The 22,961-nt window shown below is 41.0% G+C and overlaps 1 protein-coding gene across 6 annotated transcripts in view; it reads right to left on the bottom strand.

Moving 5' to 3' along the window:
* glg1 (golgi glycoprotein 1) overlaps positions 1–21,548 on the bottom strand; it is a 102,336-nt gene extending 80,788 nt beyond the window's left edge. For 2 of the 6 annotated variants that reach the window (XM_033036120.1, XM_033036121.1), the window contains exons 1-2: positions 20,989–21,544; positions 484–516 (exon numbers count right to left, since the gene is read on the bottom strand). In XM_033036120.1, coding sequence (XP_032892011.1) covers positions 484–516; positions 20,989–21,516 — 561 coding nt within the window. In that variant the 5' untranslated portion in view covers positions 21,517–21,544. Of the gene's footprint in view, positions 1–483; positions 517–20,988 lie in introns of all 6 variants that reach the window. The other 4 variants (XM_033036125.1, XM_033036124.1, XM_033036122.1 and 1 more) reach the window with 4 other exon arrangements.
* Positions 21,549–22,961: the final 1,413 nt, after the last annotated feature.

The following is a 22,961-nucleotide window of genomic DNA, read 5'->3' as shown; positions in this document are numbered from 1 at the left end:
TAAAGGATACAGCCAAATGGAGCTAATGTAGACGGGCAAAAAGCTCGGCATGGACGTGCTGGGTGAAAGGTTATTGGTTCTTTGCTTTACAATTATATGACTCGAAGTAAAAACCAGCCAAGATCTTGATGGGCAGCAGACCAGACCTAAAGGAACAGGTGACTACATCTATTCTCAATTTTGGAGCACCAGTTTTATGGGCCATGCAACTTGTCTGAGAAACTGGAACATAAAACTTGGTATTTGCTCCTCTTGATGAGCCAGGTCCTTGTTGGCATTACCAACCACTTGAGCATATTTTTAAGTTTACATTCTGATGCATTGGGCAATGTACACAGCAATGGTACCCATCTTGTTATCCACTGTAAAATTAATGACTTGAAGATAAATAGTGAAATAATCATAAACCAATCATTTCCTATACATGTTCATACGTAGTTAAGAGTGAAACATGGAGCAGAAATAAGTTTTTTTTTTACTTACATGGTTGCAGTCTGAGGAAATTTCATCATCTGCCTGTAAAGGAAAACAACAAACATTAGCAACAGGTAGAAAAACTGTCAGTGAACTGGAAATATTTAAATATGCACATTTCATTTTCATTCCACACGATCCACATTTTCATTTTCATTCCACACGATGTTGTGGGGAACTTTTACAGATTCTCAGAAAAGTTGCTCTCTTTAATTAGGAAGGCATAATTAAAGATTATATGATGGATTCCGAACAGGAGTTGGATACAAATGGAATTTCCCATATAGTCTAAACTACAAAAAAAGGCTTTTCCAATAATTCAAAAACATATTGCAACCTTAAAAAATACATTCAACTAACCAAAGTATTCTTTTTTTTTCAAATGATATTTAATTGCTGAAAATTTAATTAGTCAAATATGAATTGGACATTAGAAATGCATTTAAGATAAATAATAGCCTGCAATAGCAAAGATCAACATAATTTAAAGTTAAGTGCTTACTGAATTCAAAGGTACAATTCCTTACAACTACATTGCAAAGGCCAACCTGTAACACTAACTTGGATATTGTTAAAGATTTAGAAAAGAGTCTGACCGAACAAAAAATATTTGTGGGTGGCGGGGCTGAGAAGATTGTGTCCGGTTTACATAAGAGAGCTAGTGAAAGGAATCCATCACTACAACTAATAAACTCCATTCACATGCACCCAATCATATTGGAGACTTCAATTTATAATAAAAGGGAATACATTGAAGCAATCTTTTTCAAAGTGGGCTGATTTTTAGAACATTGCAGTGTTAACTACACAATCGTTCACTTGACCAGAAAAAACATTAAAATAAATTATCCATCAACAGACACGGGACACATTATGGTGGACCTTTTCTATAGAGCCTTTGCAGCAACTGTACGAAACTGCAGTGCATACCTCAGCACATTGTCCAGACTGCAGTATTCAGTTGCAGGACACTCCACGCACTGGATGGCCAGCAAGCTTCAGATAGACCAAGGTGTTTTTCACCAAGTTGATCTTCTTGCAGCAGCAGTTGACAATAGTGGCAATCCGTGCTGTTAGCAACAGCTAAGAACATCCAAGAAAATGTGCTTGCGGGAGCAGAGTCCTGTGTTATGCAGCTACACAGACTGGCCCTTGACAAAATGCACTGGATCTCTTTCTACCTTATTGGCAAATGTACGGTTGAAGCAGATATGTTCGTGGCATTTAAAAGTCTTCCAGATAGGCATATCAATATGCAGGGATTGAGGGATATGGGTTTAGTGCAGGTAGATAAGTGATGATCTTGGCCTCTTGTGCAGCACAGACATTGTGGGCTGATGACCTGTTCGTGTGCTGGATTGTGTTATGTTCTATTTTTTCAATAGCAATAACTAACTCCGCATTCTCCAATGTTTTATCAGTTTTGGAATAAGTGAGTTCGGTATTCCGACTGCCATGCCCAAGTCTAAGATCACTCTGCATAAACATTGCAGTGGAAGCAATGGCGCTGTGGAGACATTTCATCCTTTTTTTGCAGCTTTGAACATATTGTTTCAAAATACGAATTTGTTGTATTTATTGTTCCTTTGTTAAAAGCTAAGATTGTTTTGTACTTTTTATTGCTTTATGCTTCGTTGAGTGAGGTCAGGGTCCGTGGTCCCCGGCGCTGCGAGCGCTGTTGAGTTGCTGCGGGGCCGTCCCTGTCCCCTCCCGGGTGTCCCGTCCATGTCCCCTCCCGGGTGTCCCGTCTCTGTCCGTGGGCTGCCGGTTGTGTCGGCTGCGCTTCTCTCCTTGTCCAGTGCCGGCATGGTCCGAGCGCCGGTCATCGGCCCGTGGGCCGCTGTTGCTCCCCTCCCTATATACCCTCATTCCCACCCTCTCCACCCTCCTTCTCCACCTCCTCCCTCTGCCCCTCTCCACCTCCACCCCCCCCCCCCTCTAGAGATTGAAGAGGGAGGGTGAAGAGGAGGAGGAGTGAGTGCTGGGGGATGAGGAGAAATTAGCCACGCCTGCGCAGTTGGGGGCTATGTGTGAGTGGTGGAATATTGTGTTGGGGGAACAGCTTGCGTTGGGGGAACGGGTGAGAGGTGGAATCTTGCGTTGGGGGATCTACACTTGGTCTAGTTACCAACTAAACCCATGAAATCAAACGGCTGCATTTATTTTATTTGAGAGTATTTTGGAAGTAAAAGGTCTTAGCTTTTCTTTCCAAAAATAAGCAAAAATATTGCTTCATTAAAACAGTGGCATTAAACAATAAAACACATGGACTGAACACAAAATAAAAATTTAAAAATAGTTAAACCCTCATTCATAATTCATGAACTGCGTTTTCTGAATCCATTACCTACCCTTTCTTTGTATTTGCTTATTTGTAGAAACAAGGAACTGTAATGCTGGCATATTAAAAAAAACAAAAGACATCAAGTGTTGGAGTAACTCAGCAGCTCAGGTAGCATCTCTGGAGAACACGGATAGGTTGGATAGGAGGGGAAGGGTCCCGACCCAAAACATCCCCTGCCCATGTTCCCAGAGATGCTGCCTGACCCGCTGAGTCACTCCAGCACTTGGGGTTAGTTTTTGATGAATTTGTATCGAATTTCTGAATCATTAAGTTTTTTTTACTTTAGTTCCACACCAAAAATAAATTCTTAGGTATTAAGCACAATGATTCTCTCTTTCCCCTTATACAACTTGCATCTATTTCAGTATTAGCACTTCTGCAGCTCTGACAAGTGGTCTGGCAATACCAATCAAGTTATTAAGGAAAGGTATTGGAATTCCAGAAGGGGTCATTACAGCTGATAAAGATCAAGATAACTACATAAACCCAGGTCCAATAGCCTTGGAATGCCATCAATATCTGTCCAATAAAGCTCAAGCTGTCTCAACCAACTTATTTATTGACACAGGCACGGCAAATTTCACAAGCGTGACTGACAATCACACTCGGGCAGTTAAAATGACAGACCCAGGTGTGAAAGTACTCTGTTGTCTTTGGGTGTTTCTAAATTGAATGTGTGGCACACCTGGTGTGGCAGAATGCACACAGCTAATCATGTAGATAGAACCATTTATCTGATTGTGCGTTGGTTCATACTTCAGCAAGAAAAGTAAATTTGCAATTATAAACCTCAGGATACTCCAATGTGTAATCGCAGCAGATCTTGCATCTTTGAACCTTTTCAAATGTGATGTAGTCAGCAGACAAAGGTTTATATTTTTATTACAAATCTAATTGTCTGAAAACAAGGTTAGTTTAGAAAGATACCTTTGGAATCCCAAATAAAGAAATCTTTTAAAAAAAACAAAGATTCCTTGAAGATAGAACAAAAGCTTTCAGAAAGACCCTGTGGCGAATCGATCTTTTGGATTAAAATTCTTCAGTGCCATGGAGCTTAATCAACTTTTAAAATTAGAGATCATGATGATGTAGAGAAGTGCTTTTAATTATATTCACCCCTTCTCTCTTCCTTCACTTTTCAATTTAACACATTTATCAATAAAGAATAATGGAATATGTGAGTATTCTGTGAGTATGTGATTTCCACTGAAAGTATTACAGATTGCAAGCAAATAAAAGTGAAGTTAAGTAAAGCTGAAGTACATTGTCGTTAGTTTGTTTTCCAAAACCTTAAGTAAAATTTAAGACTCATGCTGACAGGAGCATCATAACATCACTACCTTCTGGAAAATGTCTGGCCTTTAAATGAAGCTGAAAGATCCCAGTAGGCAGATTTTAAAAAAAATGTAGAATCCAAACTGGCAGAATTAAATGAAGAGTATGATTCTACCACAGTAAATGATGATTTAAGGAAATAATTATTTCATAACCAGTGGGTAAATCAGTGAATTTCATTATTGCTCACTTCCGTACCCATGCAATTCTCTTTTCCCTCTCTTTAAAGCATAAAAATAGCACCATGATAATCATAGGTATTGTGATTTCCATCCTTTGTTCTACCTCTTTATTTAATGTAGAGTTGGATTTTGGATTTCATTCCACAGGCATCAATACCTCACTCAAGGAACTATTCTGTACAGCGAGTCTGGAGAGAAAATATTGGTAGGCCACTGAATAACAGTATCAAAAGGGAGATTAATTCCTTCTTTTCTTAATATCCAATTTCTTGCTATGGTCTCTGGACAATGATTCTGAGCAGAAATCGATTCAAGTTGTTATTCTGGAAATTTGACTAGTATTTTTCAAACAGAGAAATGAAGTAATGGTATTAATATGGAAATCAGTAGTTGCAACACAACATCTGAGTGACTACACAGAACTGATGGCTACAGAAAGCAAATGCAAACCCTTGTGACAAAATATCTGGTTGTGCAGATTATAATTTGAGACAATTACAGTTTGAACCCACTACATTCTGAACAGTTACCAACACATCATGGTTCTCAAAAAAATTCTGCAAGATCATGATAGTTTCGATCCTCACAAGACAACAAAAGCGAAGATATCAAATCAACGAGCCCAAAACAAAACAGAATCGTAGATGCTGAAGATTCACCTCCAATATCCTTTTTCTGCAGTCCTGGCTGAGTAAGAAAACAGATCTCAGTCCCAAGGAGGAAGTAGATGGCTAGCTGAGGTTTCTGTTTCTCGTGGAAATGCAACTATGGAATCAACAACGACATGACTCAAGCGGCCTTTTCACGGGGCGACTTGACGCAAGAGTTAACCGGAGTTTAACATCGTGGGAACCTCGTGCGATAACAGTGCGGCATTCGTGGACCACCGTAGCGCTAACGGCAGGTCATCGTGTAACTTGGTCACTCGGGAGAAAATTCAAGAAAGTTTGAATTTCTCCAAGAGTGACTTGTACACTTGTGGTTGAGTATTGCAACATTATATGAACGTAGTGGCCAGTGCGATATCCGTAATAACTCTTGCGGGTACCGTGGGAACTCCTGCGAACGGTGAACCCGGAAGCTGGACAGAGGGAACAGAAGGTGAGTAAAAATTATCTTATGTGGGATTGAATTTAAAAAATAAATAAAAATAAAGATTTGCATCCGCATATGGCCATCAACTTATTCATGAGTTATGTTAATGAGATTCAAGAAAATAACTATAATCTTTAAAAGGGACTTTAAAAGGGACTTTACTGAAAGGTTACGCGATTTTTATGGTCCGTGAGAAATTTTTCACATGTACTTCTTTGAGAGATACAGGTCGGAGTCCTCGGGTCCAGGGGTCCGGAACGCTACCAATCAATGTTGTACAGAGACCCGTGTAAGGAGTGAACTGCACATGCTGGTTTAAACCGAAGACAGACACAAAAAGCTGGAGTAACTCAGCGAGTCAAGCAGCATCTCTGGAGAAAAAAAGCTGATGTTTCGGGACGAGACACATCTTCAGACTCAATTCCGATTAGGCTGTCTGAAGAAGGGTTCCAGTGTTGGGGGAGTCCAGAACCAGGGTCCCAGTTTTACAGTCTACCGTGGGAACTCTTTAACTCAGTAAAGTAAAGTAGCCTTTATTGTCATATCAGCGCACAGGCAGCAGTTGACTGTTGCTCTATTCAGTTTCCCAGGGGGTCGGGACGGGACTGGAGTTGGGAGAGAAAGGTGGGGGAGTCGAGGGAGAGGAGGGGGAGACAGATGGGGGTGTCTTCATTTACTGACGGCGGGTGTCTGTCACTGAAACAGGCAGGTGAGATTTCACATCCACCTTGTGTGTGCCTCTCTCTCTCTCTCCCTCCCTCCCTCTTACACAGGCGGAGAGACTCTGCCTCTGTGAGTGTACGTCTCTTTCTCCCCCTCTCCCACACACAGTAAGACCGAGGTACTGTGCTCAGTCCATCTGTGTCTCCCACATACACAGTAAAATATGTCTCCAAATGAGCCAATTCAACCAAGGGAGGATATATATAGTGTGTGAAAAAAAAAGTTACATCATTTGTGTCACGTGTAGTTCACGATGTTCATTCAAGATTTAACGGGAATGCTCGGGAAACGGACAAGTCACTCGCACAAATAGCAGAAATGCCGAGTACCGTGGGAACTCTTTATCTACTGCCGTTATATCGTGCGAGACTCGTGCTGGACCACGACCTCTTCACTCTGGTGACATCTTGCGTCAACTCGCCCCGTGAAAAGGCCGCTTCAGCTTACCTACAATACTCACTGATTACATAGACTTTCACTTTCATTTAACTGGCATCCCAAAAATGGCTTTGAAAACAACTCCTGCCTATAAAAACAATATGACCATTGACTGGTGTCGAAACTGCCATCAACAAAGCAGAGGTGACCCCATTCAACATGCTGAATCCACCAGTTCAGGATTCGGGTGCTTCACATGAAATTCTCACAGTTTCTTCAATCTGCTTTCATTTCTCGGAAGGACTGGAGCCCTAGTCAAAGGCCTGTACATCACTTGCGGCCCACATTGCTATTTGAGTGATTTGGGTGCGGTGGGCACAGGTTCAGCTCATCTGTCTGTCTATATCTGGCAAAGGTGAGCAATACTGATACAATAGCCTGCTTACTTAAGGTGGACACCATGATATTAAGTTATTACACATCCACATGATGATACGGCACATAAGGCATTTACACTGATGACAACACATGATGCACAAAGCAGTGAAGAATTTTGCTCAATGCAATAAAATTAACACTTCACACTTATTTACTCAGAAACAAAATAATTAACGTGTGTATCAATTAGTGCAACATTAAAAAAAAAAATAGCAAAAGAAGCCCTTGACGCACAAGCAATATACAAATCTGTGCTTGTAGTATATCCACCAATGCTTCTGTTCTGTCCTTATGGAGCAAAGAAAAAGATTTTGGCCATTTACTAATTCATAAAATAAACCAAAGAACCTAATAATAGATAATACAACAAATAAATAATAACCTATTTGCTACTTGATTGACAGCTTTCAACATTTCAGTCTTGTTTTGGAAATACAGATAATTGTTGTCATGTGGCATACTCATAACAACAAAAAAAGATGTATTACCCTCCTATCGCGTATCAGGCTCTCCTTGTAAGTCTTCAAATACCAAATGTTGCCATCCGTAAATATGTTTTTTTGGTTATATGATAGTGGAACTATAAAATGTCCAACACTGCATTTCCTGCAAATGAGATACTGAAGTGCACAAGAGAACAAAGCTGGAAATACTCAGCAGATCAAACACTAACTGGGATGAATAAAAGTAGATTGTGTGACCACACTACAAGCATAGTCATGAGCTTCCAATTGTTTGCCACTTCAGTCCATTGTCCCACTTTCATTCTGACTTTTTTTCATTATTAATTTCATACACCACAGCAGGCTCACTCAACATCATGATCAACAATTTTAGCTGGCAGCCACTGATTTTTTTCATATAGCAGATTGAGGCCTGGATTGCCTCAGCGCAGAGGGAGAACAAGGAGGGAAGAGACAAGGACTTTAAGACTTTTGCCTTCCATCACTTGCTTGATATTGGCCACTCAGATGCTTGATCTGTGTTGACCCATTTCCTGCACCTTTCCGGAAAATGTACTCGCATATAGTTGTACTTTCTTATGGCAAGTCCATTCTTCAGCAATTGACCAACATTAATTAGGTGAGGGTACACAAAAAAGCTGGAGAAACTCAGCGGGTGCAGCAGCATCTATGGAGCGAAGGAAATAGGCAACGTTTCAGGCCAAAACCCTTCTTCAGACATTAATTAGGTGAGAGTGTTTAAGAAGGAAGTGCAGATGCTGGAAAATCGAAGGTAGACAAAAGTGCTGGAGAAACTCAGCGGGTGCAGCAGCATCTATGGAGCAAATTAGGTGAGACATAGGTTCACTAGCACTTCCTCTAACCTTATCTACTGCATTCAGTGCTCCCGGTGGCCTCCTTTACATCGGCAAGACCAAGCGCAGACTATCTACTTTGGTCCACCAAGGCCTGCTGGATCTTCTGCTTGCTAACCATTTTAATTCCCCTTTCCCATTCTGATCCTTCTGTCCTGGGCACTGTCCATTACCAGAGTTAGGCCGCAAGGAGTTTAAGGGGTTGGACAGGCTAGATGCAGGAAGATTGTTCCCGATGTTGGGGAAGTCCAGGGCAAGGGGTCACAGCTTAAGGATAGAGGGGAAATCCTTCAGGACCGAGATGAGAAAAACAGTGGTGAATCTCTGGAACTCTCTGCCACAGAAGGTAATTGAGGCCAGTTCATTGGCTATATTTAAGAGGGAGTTAGATGTGGCCCTTGTGGCTAAAGGGATCAGGGGGTATGGAGAGAAGGCAGGTACGGGATACTGAGTTGGAATGATCAGCCATGATCATATTGAATGGCGGTGCAGGCTTGAAGGGCCGAATGGCCTACTCCTGCACCTATTTTCTATGTTTCTAAGGCAAACTGGAAGAACAGCACCTTGTTCCACTTGGGTGGTTTATAACACTGAATTCTCCAATTTTTAGCTAACTAACCTACAAAACATCCTTCCCCCCACCTACATTTCTTCCTCTGGCTTCATATTTTGTTCTTCTATCTTTATCTCACACTTTTTGCATCTTCACACCTCTGGCCTTTGTTGAACCATCTGTCAACCAGCCTATCACTTTTCTGACTGTCCTGCACCCATCTCTCTTGCAGCTTTCTCCCCCCACTATAATCAATCTAAAGGAGGGTCCCGATCAGAAACTTCACCTAATCGTGTTCTCCAGAGATACCGCCTGACCCACTGAGTTACTCCAGCATTGTGTATTTTTTGGTGTAAATGAGCATCTGCAGTTCTTTGTGTATTGCAATTATATTATCTCATCATTTAATATTAAATTGTGGAGAAAAGCAACTTTCAAATAGATTAATTTCAAATAGGTTAATTTGTGCAACATGAACAATAATTTGCCCTCAATATCTCCTGTCATTATCAACTTGAACAGACAGACTTGGATTGTATGTCAATTAGGAATGCTTTCTTCCCTATCATCAAGCTGGAGAAACTGAGATGGTTAGCCAGCATCTGTGGAGGGAAGTGGACCCACGGCGTTTCAGGTGGGGACCACTCATCAAGACCAATCTTGAAGGGTCACAAATCGCAATATCGTCTGTCCATTTCCCTCCGCAGACCAACCTACTGAATTCCTCCAGCAATTTGTTTTTTTTTTTTAACTCAAGATTCCAGTATCTACAGTCTCTTTCTCCATGATATTAGAGGTTTTCCTCAATATTTGGAAAAGGAGCATTGAATCTGATGCCTACAACATCAGAGTGCAGTGTTTCTCCTTTAACACTTGCATATTAATAAGCAAATGGAGGCAAAGGCTTCCATGTTGCACATATTCAATCATAGGACTCTAGATAAAATGGTTGCTGGCAAATTCACATGAGAACACATTTTAAAATGGTATACTCCATTCTTTCTGTCAATAACGTGTATTGCAAAGTTTCAGTGAAAAACAAAAGTTAAATATAAATAGAGACGCAGAGTCCACTTTATCATTAAGTTGCTAGACTTCAAAATCTACAATTACAAGTGTTATAATAAAGGGAAATGTAGAGTGTTCAAATATGAACTGATGTTCTATTTGGGGAACTATGCAACTGACGCGGTTGCTCTTATCCCACTAAATACAATTTATTTCAAAGTAGTGCTATTTTTAATACATATTACAGGACTTGGGCATGCAATGCAAGTCTTTAGATGACACAAAATTCAAATATAGTATTCAGCAAGAAAGATAGCTTCCAGAACAGGCAGATTGATAAAATGGAGCAGCGCATATCAAATAAGTTTCAATACTAAAATAAATCCTGTTGCCTACTTTTGACAGAAAGCAGCAGCGGTGGAGGGGGAAGCAGAGAAGTGGACAAAGCAAAGAGAGGAGGTGGAGGCCAGCAGGTGGTGAGAGGGAAGGGAGCCCCACAGTGACCAGCGCTGCCGACCTGGAGCTACAACGCGAGCCGCAACAGCCGCACCTTGTGGCAGCTGAAGAGGGCTCGCTGGTGCAGACAGCGGCGCTTAGTTTTAAGGTGAAACGACAAAGTGTTGGAGTAACTCAGCAGACTGAATCAGTCTGAAGAAGGGTCCTGATCAGAAACATCACCTATGCATGTTCTCCAGAGATGCTGCCTGACTAGCTGAGTTACTCCAAGCACTTTGTGTCCTTTTGTGTATCTGAAATTTTGTTTTTACTTCATACAATAATTTGTTACTTTGTTATAACGGACAATTGGCAATAATCACTGCTCTCTCTTCCCCCCCCCCCCCCCCCCCCCCCCACCCCCCCCCCCCCCCCCACCCCCCACCCCCCCCCCCCCCCCCCCCCACCCCCCCCCCGCCCCCCCGATGGTCTGTTATAATGTGGGTTTACTGTACTGCAAAGTATTATGCTCAGAATGCTGAACAAAATGTTCTCTGGTTTGAAAATCCTTTCACTGCCATTCCACTTCCTGCCTCTTTCTTGACCTAATTTAATGTTATTCATTTAGTCTATTATGCGGTATTGTGTCAAACAATCTTGATATAGCTATTTATCTGCTAGTTTTGAAAATTTTGATCAACACAGCTTGTCGCAAAAATTCCAATGAAATATGATAAACCCAAAATATCAACTGGTTTGCCCTCTCACATACAGTGCCCTATCTACTAAGTTCCTCAATTTTCAGTTCTTATCTTGGGTTGAAATTATGATTTATTTGCACCATTTAAAAAAATGTCAATTAAACTTGACCTGATTATAGTATCTAAAGGTTTCCCAGCAAATGTTTACGATTCTAGATATTTCCCCACTCGTTTTTCTATTTATTTTTAATAGGTGGAACATTTACAATCCTTCAGTTATCTGTTATCTGCCCTATATCCAAAGAGGATTGTTAACCGAGCACAATTACTACCTTTCCTTGCTTCTGTAACTTCCCAATGGACGGGTTTCTCTTGTATTTGGAGAACTGCTAACCTGTGAATGTCATTTTTTTTTTTTAAATCACTACTGCCTTCTCGTTTATACAACATTGACAGAATCCACTTAACTAGCACCTTAACTGCATGCTGTATGCCATAGGATTTCCCTTTGTCCTAAATCAAATCTAGCTTGGCATTGATTGCCTTTATTAGAGTCTTTATACTTTCTAAACTCGACATTTTCCACTGTGCAGCTATACAAAATTAACAGGTTGCTGAGAAGTCATTTCTCTGAAACATTACCTATTGCTCCATAGAACTAACCCAGTGAGTATTTGGAGTTTTTTTTTATGTTAATAAGTAAAGAGTAGCAAGCTTTTATCCCATGTCATAACTGAATGTAATCACTGGCCTTTTCTGCCAAAGCTTGCTACATGTTAACTGCCATCCACTTCTCAGATCTGCAAAATGCACATTTGTAGCAGCCCTTTTCATATCTATCCTTCCCATCTCAAAAGTTCCTGCATTGAAACTTCAACCAGCTACACGTTGATTTTGTTGTTCAAACAGGCCAAACGCCCCTGCCCATTTCTCTTCGGTTCACCTTTCTCCACACTCTCCACCCACAATGTCCAATGGCTGCCCAACCAGCATTTTGTGTCTATCCATGATGTCCACTTCTGTGCACCGAGATTGTTGTGATTGTATCTTCACACAGTCTCAGATATACCTTTTGAATATTAACTACTTAGTTTAATAAACAAAAATCTTTCAGTTTTTATGTTACTCCTTATCACTCTTATCATATTTCCTTTTGCTACTTTCTCCGTTTCCTATTGTTGCCTGATAAACTCTTCTTCCACCCCACCAGTTTGAAGAATTGCATTGTCATTTCTGTCCTTCAGCTTATCTGATATAATTTAATATAACTTTTATATTAAATTACTTGTTGAATAGGCAATCTTTTTTATATATATATATATTTTAGCCATGTTTGCACTTCACAATGCTCATTGTTCTGTTAAACCCAAGGAAGAGGCATATAAATTGGCCACAAGCAGCAGCAAACTGGAGGACTGGGAGAAATTTGGAACACAATAGAGGAGGGCAAAGGGATTAATTAAGAGGGGGGGGAGGGGGGAGAGAGAAGAGCATGAAAGAAAGCTTGCGGGGAATATAAAAACTTATTCTAAAAGCTTATTTTGATATGTAAAAAGGAAAAGATTAGTGAAGACAAATGTAGGTCCCTTACAATCAGAGACAGGTGAATTTACAATTGGAAACAAGGAAATGGCAGAAAAGTTAAACAAGTACTTTGGTTCTGTCTTCACGAAGGAAGACACAAACAATCTCCCAGAAATACTAGGGGACCGAGGATCTAATGAGAGAGGAACTGAAGGGAATCCACATTAGTCAGGAAATGTTGTTAGGTAAACTGCTGGTATTGAAGGCAGATAAAACCCCAGGGTCTGACGGTCTGCATCCCAGAGTAGTCAAGGAGGTGGCCCTAGAAATTGTGGATGCATTGGTGATCATTTTCCAATGTTCTCTTGACTCTGGATCAGTTCCTGTGGATTGGAAAGTAGCCAACTCCACTTTTTAAGAAAGGAGGGAGAGAGAAAACAGGGAATTATAGACCAGTTAGCCTTATATCTGTAGTGGGGAAGATGCTCGAGTCAATTACTAAAGATGTTTTAGTAGCGCATTTGGAAAGCAGTGACAGGATCGGTCAAAGTAAGCATTGGTTTATGAAAGGGAAATCATGCTCGACTAATCTTCTGGAGTTTTTTGAGGATGTATCAAGCAGAATGAATAAGGGAAAGCCAGTGGATGTGGTATATCTGGACTTTCAAAAAGACTTTGACAAGGTCCGACACAAGAGATTAGTGTGCAAAATTAGAGCACATGCTATTGGTGGGTACGGTATTGACATGGATAGAGAACTGGTTGGCAGACAGGAAACAAAGGGTAGGAATTAACGTGTCCTTTTCAGAATGCGGCCGGCTACGGGAGGCAATATCGCCCCGTCAACGGAAGGCTCGAGGCCTCCGACCGCGGGAGAACAAAGAAGGGAAGAGACTTTTTTTCACCTTCCATCAGAGAGAAATGTGGAGGAGTCACTGTGGTGGGTGTTTATGTTAAAATGTATTTTATGTGTTCTGTTGCTTTTTATTGGTATGATTGTATGGCAAATGAAATTCCACGTATGTTGCAAAACATACTTGGCTAATAAAGTATTATTATGATTATAGAATTCAACAGTTTCTGCTGAATCACTATTTTTGTACGAGTACAGGCTGGAAGATCTGGCCAGGTTATCCATTCGTAATACTGGTTCGGTTCTCTTCTCTATTAGATTAGTCTGACCAGTGCAATATTCCCTTCAGATCTAATTTAATGCGGAGAATGGTGGGTTCTTGATTAGTAAGGATGGGGACGGAGAAAAGGTAGGAGAATGGGGTAGAGAGGGAAGATAGATCAGCCATGATTGAATGGCAGAGTTGACTTGATGGGCCGAATGGCTCAATTCTGCACACATTACATAAACAACCAGCTCTCTTGAATAACTACACATCGAAGGGATATGCTAAGAAAATCATCTGCCAAAAGGAGAAAAACCATCCAAATAAACTTGACCATGCCATGAGCAAAGAACGATCCAAATATTAGCACTATGTGGACCATGACAGTGGTAACAATACAATAAGAAAAACAGGTTAAATACGGAGGTTAAATAAAATAACCATCAAACATTGAATTATATTCATGTTACATTGACAAAAAACAGATAGATCAGCAATTACCAAACCGATCTTGGCGTTATTGATTGAGAAAGAATACTGGAAAGTTTGCTACGTTTCACGTTAAAGTGCTTGGACAGACACCTATTAATACCCAAACATCAATCCAGATGACCTGAATTCCCCCCCCCCCCCCCCCCCCCAATCATTGTTTATGACCCACGCTGACCACAAAACATTAAACTCACTTTTGATGAGAGGAGAAGCAACTCCAAGATTTTTTCCCACATTGTATGCAGATGCCACAAAATTCTGAATTGAACCATCGGAATTGTTAAACTGTTATGCATTAATACCAAGATGCTGTGTAAATTTGGATTCTAGGAGATCATATTCTCAGATTCACTTTGTATCAACAAGTCTTTCAACCCAAGGATTGAACATTGCTGTACTTGGCAACCACAGCTCAGTGCAAATGGAAATTTCAAAGACTTGCAAGCTCCTGCTAAATAAATGTATTTTCTCAGCCCTAATAGTTGACCCACATTAAGATCAAGTTCGGTAGTTCTCGGACATTTTTTCAAGAATTTCTCCGTATCTGCCCTGTCTATTAATTTTAGAACCTGGAATATTTATATATTTGCATTCCACGTCATCCAGCAGAAACATATCATTCCTTAGGTGGAGTCTAAAACATGTACTATCTCTTGGTGTGTTTTCATCGAAGGCAAGACTTCCATACTCTTAAACTGTGAGCCTCAACAAAATACCATAAATGCCTTCCTGATCTATTGCTGCAGCTGCAAGTTACCATTCTATGATTCATGTACCAGCGTTCTCAAGATAAGTTGCTAAAATCAATAAAATATCTCCACATGATATTCCACCTGCCATCTTCCTGCCCATTATTATTTCCTTTTGCAGAACAACTTCCCACTGCTCACATTATCATCCAGCTTTGTAGTGTAGTACAGTACTCACAAAACTGAGTAAACCATGTTCTTAATTATTAATCAATTATAAATAGCTGAACATAGAACTTTGTGGTTTCCCACAAGGAACAGCCTGATATCCCAAAAAGTAAATGTTTAATGCAAATATTATCTGTTCTTATCCTCCATGATCTTTCATGTGGTCCGTTATTGAGTGTTCTTTTGCAAAATCCTGAAATATATCACTAATTCCTCCTTAAATATCTCCTATTACATCGTTAAAAGACTTCCTGTCAGCATGATTTCTATTTCAGCAACGAACATCAGGATAAATGTTTCTTATTTTCACTCAATCGTTATCAAATAGCAGTTAACCTATCTCCCCTCTAATCCATTCAGACAGTTCCAGAATCTGGGGAATTTATAAGATCACTCCTAAAGTATCTACTGTCCATCTCTCAAGCATCTGTTCTAGTATCCTTGAATACTGGCCAACTGGCTCCACTCATTGTTCCAGTGCCTTCCCTTGACTAGTACTGATGACTAATTCCCTGATCATCATTGTGTAGGTAAATTAAACATGTTCAGCTATTTTTCCTGATGACAACTTCTTCATGAGACCTAAATTTACGCTTGTCACAGTTTTACATACTTGTAAAAGCTCTTACATTTAAAAAAATAATTTACTCTCATCTTCTTCATGATTGATTTTTTCAGTCATTCTGACTGATTTTTCAATCTCCCAATTCTCAAGTCGTTACTCTTTATAGCAACATTATAATCATAATGTAGAACAGTGTTGCAGCTGCAGAGAAAATGCAGATTTAAAAAAGCGCAAGTGCTGCAACGAAGTAGGGTGGGAGATCAAGAATTAATCTTAATGAGTGAGAGGACCGTTTAAGAGAATAACTGCAGGAAAAAATGTTCTTAATTCTGGTGGCACATGCTTCGATTATTTTGAATTTTCTGCCCGTTGGGCAGGGAGCAGGAGGTATAATTCGGGTGTGGTGGGATCCTTAATTATATTGGCTGGTCTCAACGCTGCAATTTCTTGCTGCCTTGGGCAAAGTTGTTGCCATAGCAAGATGTGACACATCTGGATACAATACTTTCTTTGGTACATCTGTAAAAGTTGATATGAGTCATTGGGGAGATGCAGAATTTCCTGAACCTTCTGAGGAAGTAGGGTATCAGTGTGCTCTCCCGACCGTATTGTCAATGCGGTTGGACCAAAACAAATTGTTCGTGTGATTACACGTAGGAACATGAATCACATTACCCCCTCTACCTTGGCACCATTGATCAGACAAGGGAATGTACTCAACCCCACTTCCTTAAGTCAATGGCCAGCTTCTTCGTTTTGCTGACATTGAGTGAGAGGTTGCTGTCCTACCACTATGCCTCAAAGCTCTCTCTATTCTCCTTGTATACTGTTGCACCATTGTTTGAGATCCGGCTGACTATGGTAACATATGCTAGCCTGTAGATGGAGTTGGGAGTAGAATTTGGCCACACAGTTTGGGAGTGTACAAGGAAGATAATAAGGGGCTACACAAAACATATCAATGCTCTGTCTTGCATTCCTAGTCTTCACCAAACAACCTATGATTCTGGTATTGAGAATACTGAAGTTGAGGAAGAGGAAATACCAAACCTGCATAACTGCCTATGAAACAGACTCTGCATCTACTGCCCTGACCAGTTGAATAAGACTGCCACTTCACTCATTTGGATTTACACAACATAATGATAATTTGAGTAAAATTCCATTAACATCCTCAAAAACAACCAGTAGTAGAGAGATGACAAAGTAAATGTAACTAAGGAAATCAAATTTTAAAAACCTTTAAAAAGCGAAATTCAAATTGTACAATCTATAACGGGAAAGGACCTACTTTAAAAAAAAACATTAGGCACACAAATTTTAATAAACCAGATGACAGAAAGAAGAGGGATGCAAAAGAGCAAGACAAAAAAAAATTCTTAAACATATGCTGACAAAGAGAAAAATAATAAATACAGAAGACCAGAAAGTGAAAGGTAGGCTTTGTATTTATTATGCTACAAAAATCAGAGCAGCAATTTAGTAGCTATACTCCTTGGAAACAGAAATTATTTTCCTCTATTAGATATCTATTAGAATGATTTTGACCATTCTACATTTAGAATGTCTGATATCTTTACGCATGCTGTTCACTCCACTACACAATGAAAGCAGAGACCGAATCTGTAGTTACACAAAATCTAGGACGTGCACATCAGTAAATTGAAATGAAAATTGATTCACCAAATACACCTTGGTTAAAGGATGCAAAATATGCATCAAACTTCATGTGAAGATATCATGTAGAAGAGAGCAACCACCATGAAGCTGCCTGCAAGTCAAAAGTCACAGCTAATTGGGAAAAGTTAATAGATGCAAGCCAATGCAAGTGTGCCCAAGCAAGCCTGGAAAAGACAGCCAGAGGCAAGAGATAAGAGGAAAAATATAGATAACAGAAACATTTTACTTTTACTATAATGAAAATATTGATGAAAATATCAGAGCTCTGATATACTTTCTTGTGTCCCCTGTCCTTGCAGACTAGATCTTGCTAAATCGTAAATCTTTTACTCAAGATCGACTAAATAACCACGTGCCTGGTTTCACTTATAGAAGATTACTGCCCAGTTCACAGATACAGGCGATCTGCAATGAAAAAATGTGTCCACTTCTCTTAACAAAGGCAAGCAGTCAACATTATGTGGAACCAATTACACAAATGTGTCTACAACCTGAATCAGCAATCCTATCTAGATAGTTCCACACTGTGTGCAGTTAAAGGAAGGAAATATAGGTCAGAAACCATTAGAAAATTGTTTGAGGTTCGCCGAGACTCTGTTAATGATCCAAGCGACTTGCTGGCATATCAAATTACCAGGTTTGACAAATCACAAGCTTTGTTCAGGTGAGAAGAAAGCTTTCAGTTGTGTCTATGGTTCAATTTCGCATTCATCCAGTTTAAAGTAACGACGCTGCTAGGGAGTGACTCCCTGGATATCACCGCCGCCAGGTCTGTTAGTAACGAGTCTGTTAGTAACTAGCTCCTCTAGCTTATAACTAGTCCGTTAGTAACAGTCTGATGGAGGGACTAGTCACAGTAGTCTATTGGTAACTAGTTCTTCCATTAGACTCACATGGACCAAGTAGAATGTTAACCATAAGAGTCAAGAACTTCATCTGAGAAATGTACAATCTGAACAAATTGGTCAAACCCACCCCCATGCAACCTCAAGTATGTAACTTCAGAAGTGAACTTTAGGACATGTAACGTGGCTTATACTTTCAGGAATCCATATCTATGAACATTTTATACCCATGAGAAAAAAAACATCAGACTGTGTAGTCATCAGGAAAATCTGAAATAGGATTTATGAGGAACGCCTGTACTTCTAACCTTCATTTTCTTTATATCTAACTCATATGGTCCTCAATCCCAGGGTCAACAGACCTCCATGCTTTGAGCCCAAAATAAAAACCATATGTCCGGCAGAACAAAAAAGTCTCAACAAACCCCAGCAGCAAATTCATCAGATCTCTCCCCATGTTATAGTGCACAAGATCAACAATGGCCTTTTTGACAATGAATTAATTTTTTACTCACAACACAGCAGAATAGCTAAGCCCAGTAGCTATAATATCAGTTTTATATATTCAGAATTGGGGTGGAATATGCATACCACAACAATGCTATTGAATCACATTGCAAATATTTTGCAGCAAGACATAGGTCAATCTGCACCAGTGCATACAGGTAATTAGAGAAACCAACTGAATGTCAGCCTAAAATCCAAGCAGTTTTTGACTGAGCCCTGCTACCTAACACAGACCTATATTTTGACATATTCCTCCAACAACTCAACAAGAATGTGAAACACTGCAGATATCTATATGCACAATTCAGGAAGATTATTATTAGTGGTTTGACCATGTGGTTGGAACAGAAGAAATGCTGGCAATTATCTGGGATAGTCTTACTGCCTAATCAATTAAAATGAAATTCTATCCAATCCCTTCTATTTCAGCACAGACAATAAATCTTTATTAGAAGGTAGACACAAAATACTGGAGTAACTCAGCAGGACAGGCCCAAAATGTCACCCATTCCTTCTCTCCAGAGATGCTGCCTGTCCCCCTGAGTTACTCCAGCATTTTGTGCCTACCTTCGATTTAAACAAGCATCTGCAGTTCTTTCCTACCTATAAATCTTTATTAACATCTATCGTTTCTCTCTGATAATATGTCTCAATACAACATGTAATAGCGACTTCAATAAGTGGGGTGGAGTACCTGCCCCATCTGTATCAATGTTGCTGAAGTGGAGATGGTCAAGAGCTTCAAGTTCTTGTGATTATGTTCTGACCCAACCATTGAAAGCACACCAATGCCTATACTTCCTCAAATGGGCAAGGAAAATTAGCATGGCTCCAATAACTCTTACACATTTATAGAAATGCACCATAGAAAACATTGAATCGGGATGCATCACTGCGTGGTTTGCTGAACCCAAGACTGCTTAGCCGTTACAGAGAGTTGTGAATGCTGCCCAGTCCATCACACCAGCCTCCCCCCTCCCCATCTATATTTCACGCTGCCTTTGGATAAGAGCCAGCATGGTCATTTTCTCATCACCCCTCTCCCGTCAGGCAGAAAATACAAAAGATTAACAACCATACCAGATTCAAGAGCAGCTTCTTTCCCGTTGTCCGCATACTCATGAAGATACGTCTCATATGCCACTGATAAATTCCCAATCTTCCAATATATCTCACTGCGGCCATTGCACATTTTCTGTAACTGTAAAACTATTTTCTACACTTTATTTTCTCTTTTGCACAAGTTGCTGCAATAATGGATTGTATGATTTGCCTGGAGAGCACGCAAAACAATATTTTTTATTTGTATCTTGGTAAACATGACAATAATAAATCAATATCAATATTAGATCAAAGTGCTGAGGACAAAAGCTCCTAGATCTCCTTTAAGATAATACCAGATTAATCAATTGGTACTGGTCCCAAGTGCTAACATTTCTCGTTCCAACTACATCATAGCAATTTAAAAAAAATCTCAATCCATGACAAGAGCTTTGCCTAAATAGCAGCTAACTTTCTTGCCGTTCAGGTTGTCCTACCCTCAATCAAAACATAATTCAAATTGCCACATTAATTTCACACTTCTAAATATCATAACTAGATTTTTTGAAAAATAAACAGGTTGCAATTAAGGGGATTTCTGGAAAAAAGTTAAAGAATGAGTTTTGAAGTCACCTATTCCATGGAGAGTACAACAGCTAAATAAAAGCATCTGTTGTTCTGAATTTACATAAGGTGTGACTCTAGATAAATAGTGACATTTCCAGATAGCGTACTGCGTCGGGAACTCGATAAACTTGAGGCTCATATTTGAAATATCCAGGTGAAACTATTTCAAAACAAACCATTCTCTTCTGACAACATGTTTACACCATACCGTTGTCATTGATATCTAATAGATAGGTTGAGCTGAATGAATGCATCTAACTACCCCACCCAGATCTACAGTTACACGTGGCTACTTAAAATTATAAACCGTGGGAAGTTAAGGACAGTTAACAGACAAATAAGGACAGATCATTTCATTTAAAATAGTGGCCAGTAATTTGACTGTAAAGCTCCACAATGTACCGCAATACAATCAACATTCGATGTTTCGATGTCATCTGCCCCGTATGGAATGTTTCGTTGCCTCCTCGCACCGGCGAATAACCATCAACCTGAAACTTCATTCCCCACAAAGGAGTGGGGCCCGTCAGCCAGTCGGATCTCCCCGTCTGGCAGCCACGCCACTCCCCCATTCTGTCCACACGGGGACCAACAGCTAGTGAACGCCACCAGCAACAAGCCCCAGGTGCGGTATTCCTGAAATGCAACTGCCCTCACTTGCCCAGTAAAGCCCGCGGCAGCTGCTCACCTCTCGCAAGTCTTGCAAGCATTCGAGGACTGCGAAATTGTTCTGCCAGGTGTGTTTAGGGCAGACCCGGAGCACATCTTCGCGACACGCTAGGTCCTCCGAAATCCGCCAGATGTTCTTCCGCGGGGGCTGGAACACAGGACGGCCCTGCACTTGGAACGGGGGGACCGGAGGTTTCCCCTGGCCCTGCGGTGGCTGCTGCTGCTGCTGCTGCTGCTGCTGCGGTGGCTGCTGCTGCTGTTGCGGCTGCGGTGGCTGCTGCTCCTGCTGCTGCTGTTGTTGCTGCTGCTGCTGCTGCTGTTGTTGCTGCTGCTGTTGCTGTTGCTGCTGAACCTGAGGCAGGTCAGGCCCCTCCGCCTTCTTCGGGTTCTGAGGACGATCCAGGTTTCTCGGTGCTTCCGCAACGCAGAGACACGAGCATAGAAAAGTAAGCGCCATTGTCGTTGCCAGCATACAATGCAAGGCCCGCAGCCATTGCCGGCCATCAGCCGCCCCCAACACAAGGCTCCCACGTCCACACGCCGCCATCTTGTTGTGGCCGCCGCAGCCTCTGCGCACCTTTATAACGTGCGGCGGAACGACGTCAACACGTTGGCGTCAATGCCTTGCGTCATACATTTCATTCCATCCCCGCCCCGACCTCCTACCTCTTGATGGCCGTTCTGCGGCGAACAGCGACCCAGGATAGGAAGGGGTTCAGCTCGTGGCCTGAGCAACCAGAATCAAAGATCCTGAAGGGTTTCGGCCCGAAACGTCGCCTATTTCCTTCGCTCCATAGATGCTGCTGCACCCGCTGAGTTTCCCCAGCAATTTTGTGTACCTTCAAAGATCCTATAGATTGCTATAGGATCTTTGACCAGAATTACCCTGGATTTACACAGAACTGTACAAGTGGTTGAGCTCCATATATACGTCTCTTTCACACCATTTCCACACTTCAGAATTCAGCAAAGGATAGCTTGGAAATTGATAAAGGAAAAAAAAGAGTGCAAACTCGTGAAAAGACATAAATACTGCAGGTACAGCAGGCAGTGAAGAAAGCTAATGGAATGTCGGCCTTCACCTTCATAACAAGAGGATTTCAGTATAGGAGTAGAGAGGTTCGTCTGCAGTTGTATAGGGCTCTGGTAAGACCACTTCTGGAGTATTGCATACAGTTTTGGTCTCCTAATTTGAGGAAGGACATCCTTGTGATTGAGGCAGTGCAGCGTAGGTTCACAAGATTGGTCCCTGGGATGGTGGGACTGTCATATGAGGAAAGATTGAAAAGACTGGGCTTGTATTCACTGGAGTTTAGGATGAGGGGGATCTTATAGAAACATATAACATTATAAAAGGACTGGACAAGCTAGATGCAGGAAAAATGTTCCCAATGTTGGGCGAGCCCAGAACCAGGAGGCCATTTAAGACTGAGGTGAGAAAAAACTTTCACCCAGAGAGTTGTGAATTTTTGGAATTCCCTGTCACAGAGGGCAGTGGAGGCCAAATCACTGGATGGATTTAAGAGAGAGTTTAGTTAAAACAAATGTAGGTCCCTTGCAGTCAGAAACGGGTGAGTTGATCATGGGGAACAAGGATATGGCGGACCAATTGAATAACTACTTTGGTTCCGTCTTCACTAAGGAAGACATAAATAATCTGCCGGAGATAGCAGGGGACCGCGGGTCAAAGGAGTTGGAGGAATTGAGTGAAATCCAGGTTAGCCGGGAAGTGGTGTTGGGTAAATTAAATGGATTAAAGGCCGATAAATCCCCAGGGCCAGATAGGCTGCATCCCAGAGTACTTAAGGAAGTAGCTCCAGAAATAGTGGATGCATTAGTAATAATCTTTCAAAACTCTTTAGACTCTGGAGTAGTTCCTGAGGATTGGCGGGTAGCAAACGTAACCCCACTTTTTAAGAAGGGAGGGAGAGAGAAAACGGGGAATTACAGACCAGTTAGTCTAACATCGGTAGTGGGGAAACTGCTAGAGTC

This window comes from Amblyraja radiata, chromosome 17 (genome assembly GCF_010909765.2).
Source record: "Amblyraja radiata isolate CabotCenter1 chromosome 17, sAmbRad1.1.pri, whole genome shotgun sequence".
Classification (NCBI taxonomy): domain Eukaryota; kingdom Metazoa; phylum Chordata; class Chondrichthyes; order Rajiformes; family Rajidae; genus Amblyraja; species Amblyraja radiata.
The sequence above is the reverse complement of the archived record's forward strand: the minus strand, read 5'-3'. Positions and strand labels throughout refer to the sequence as shown.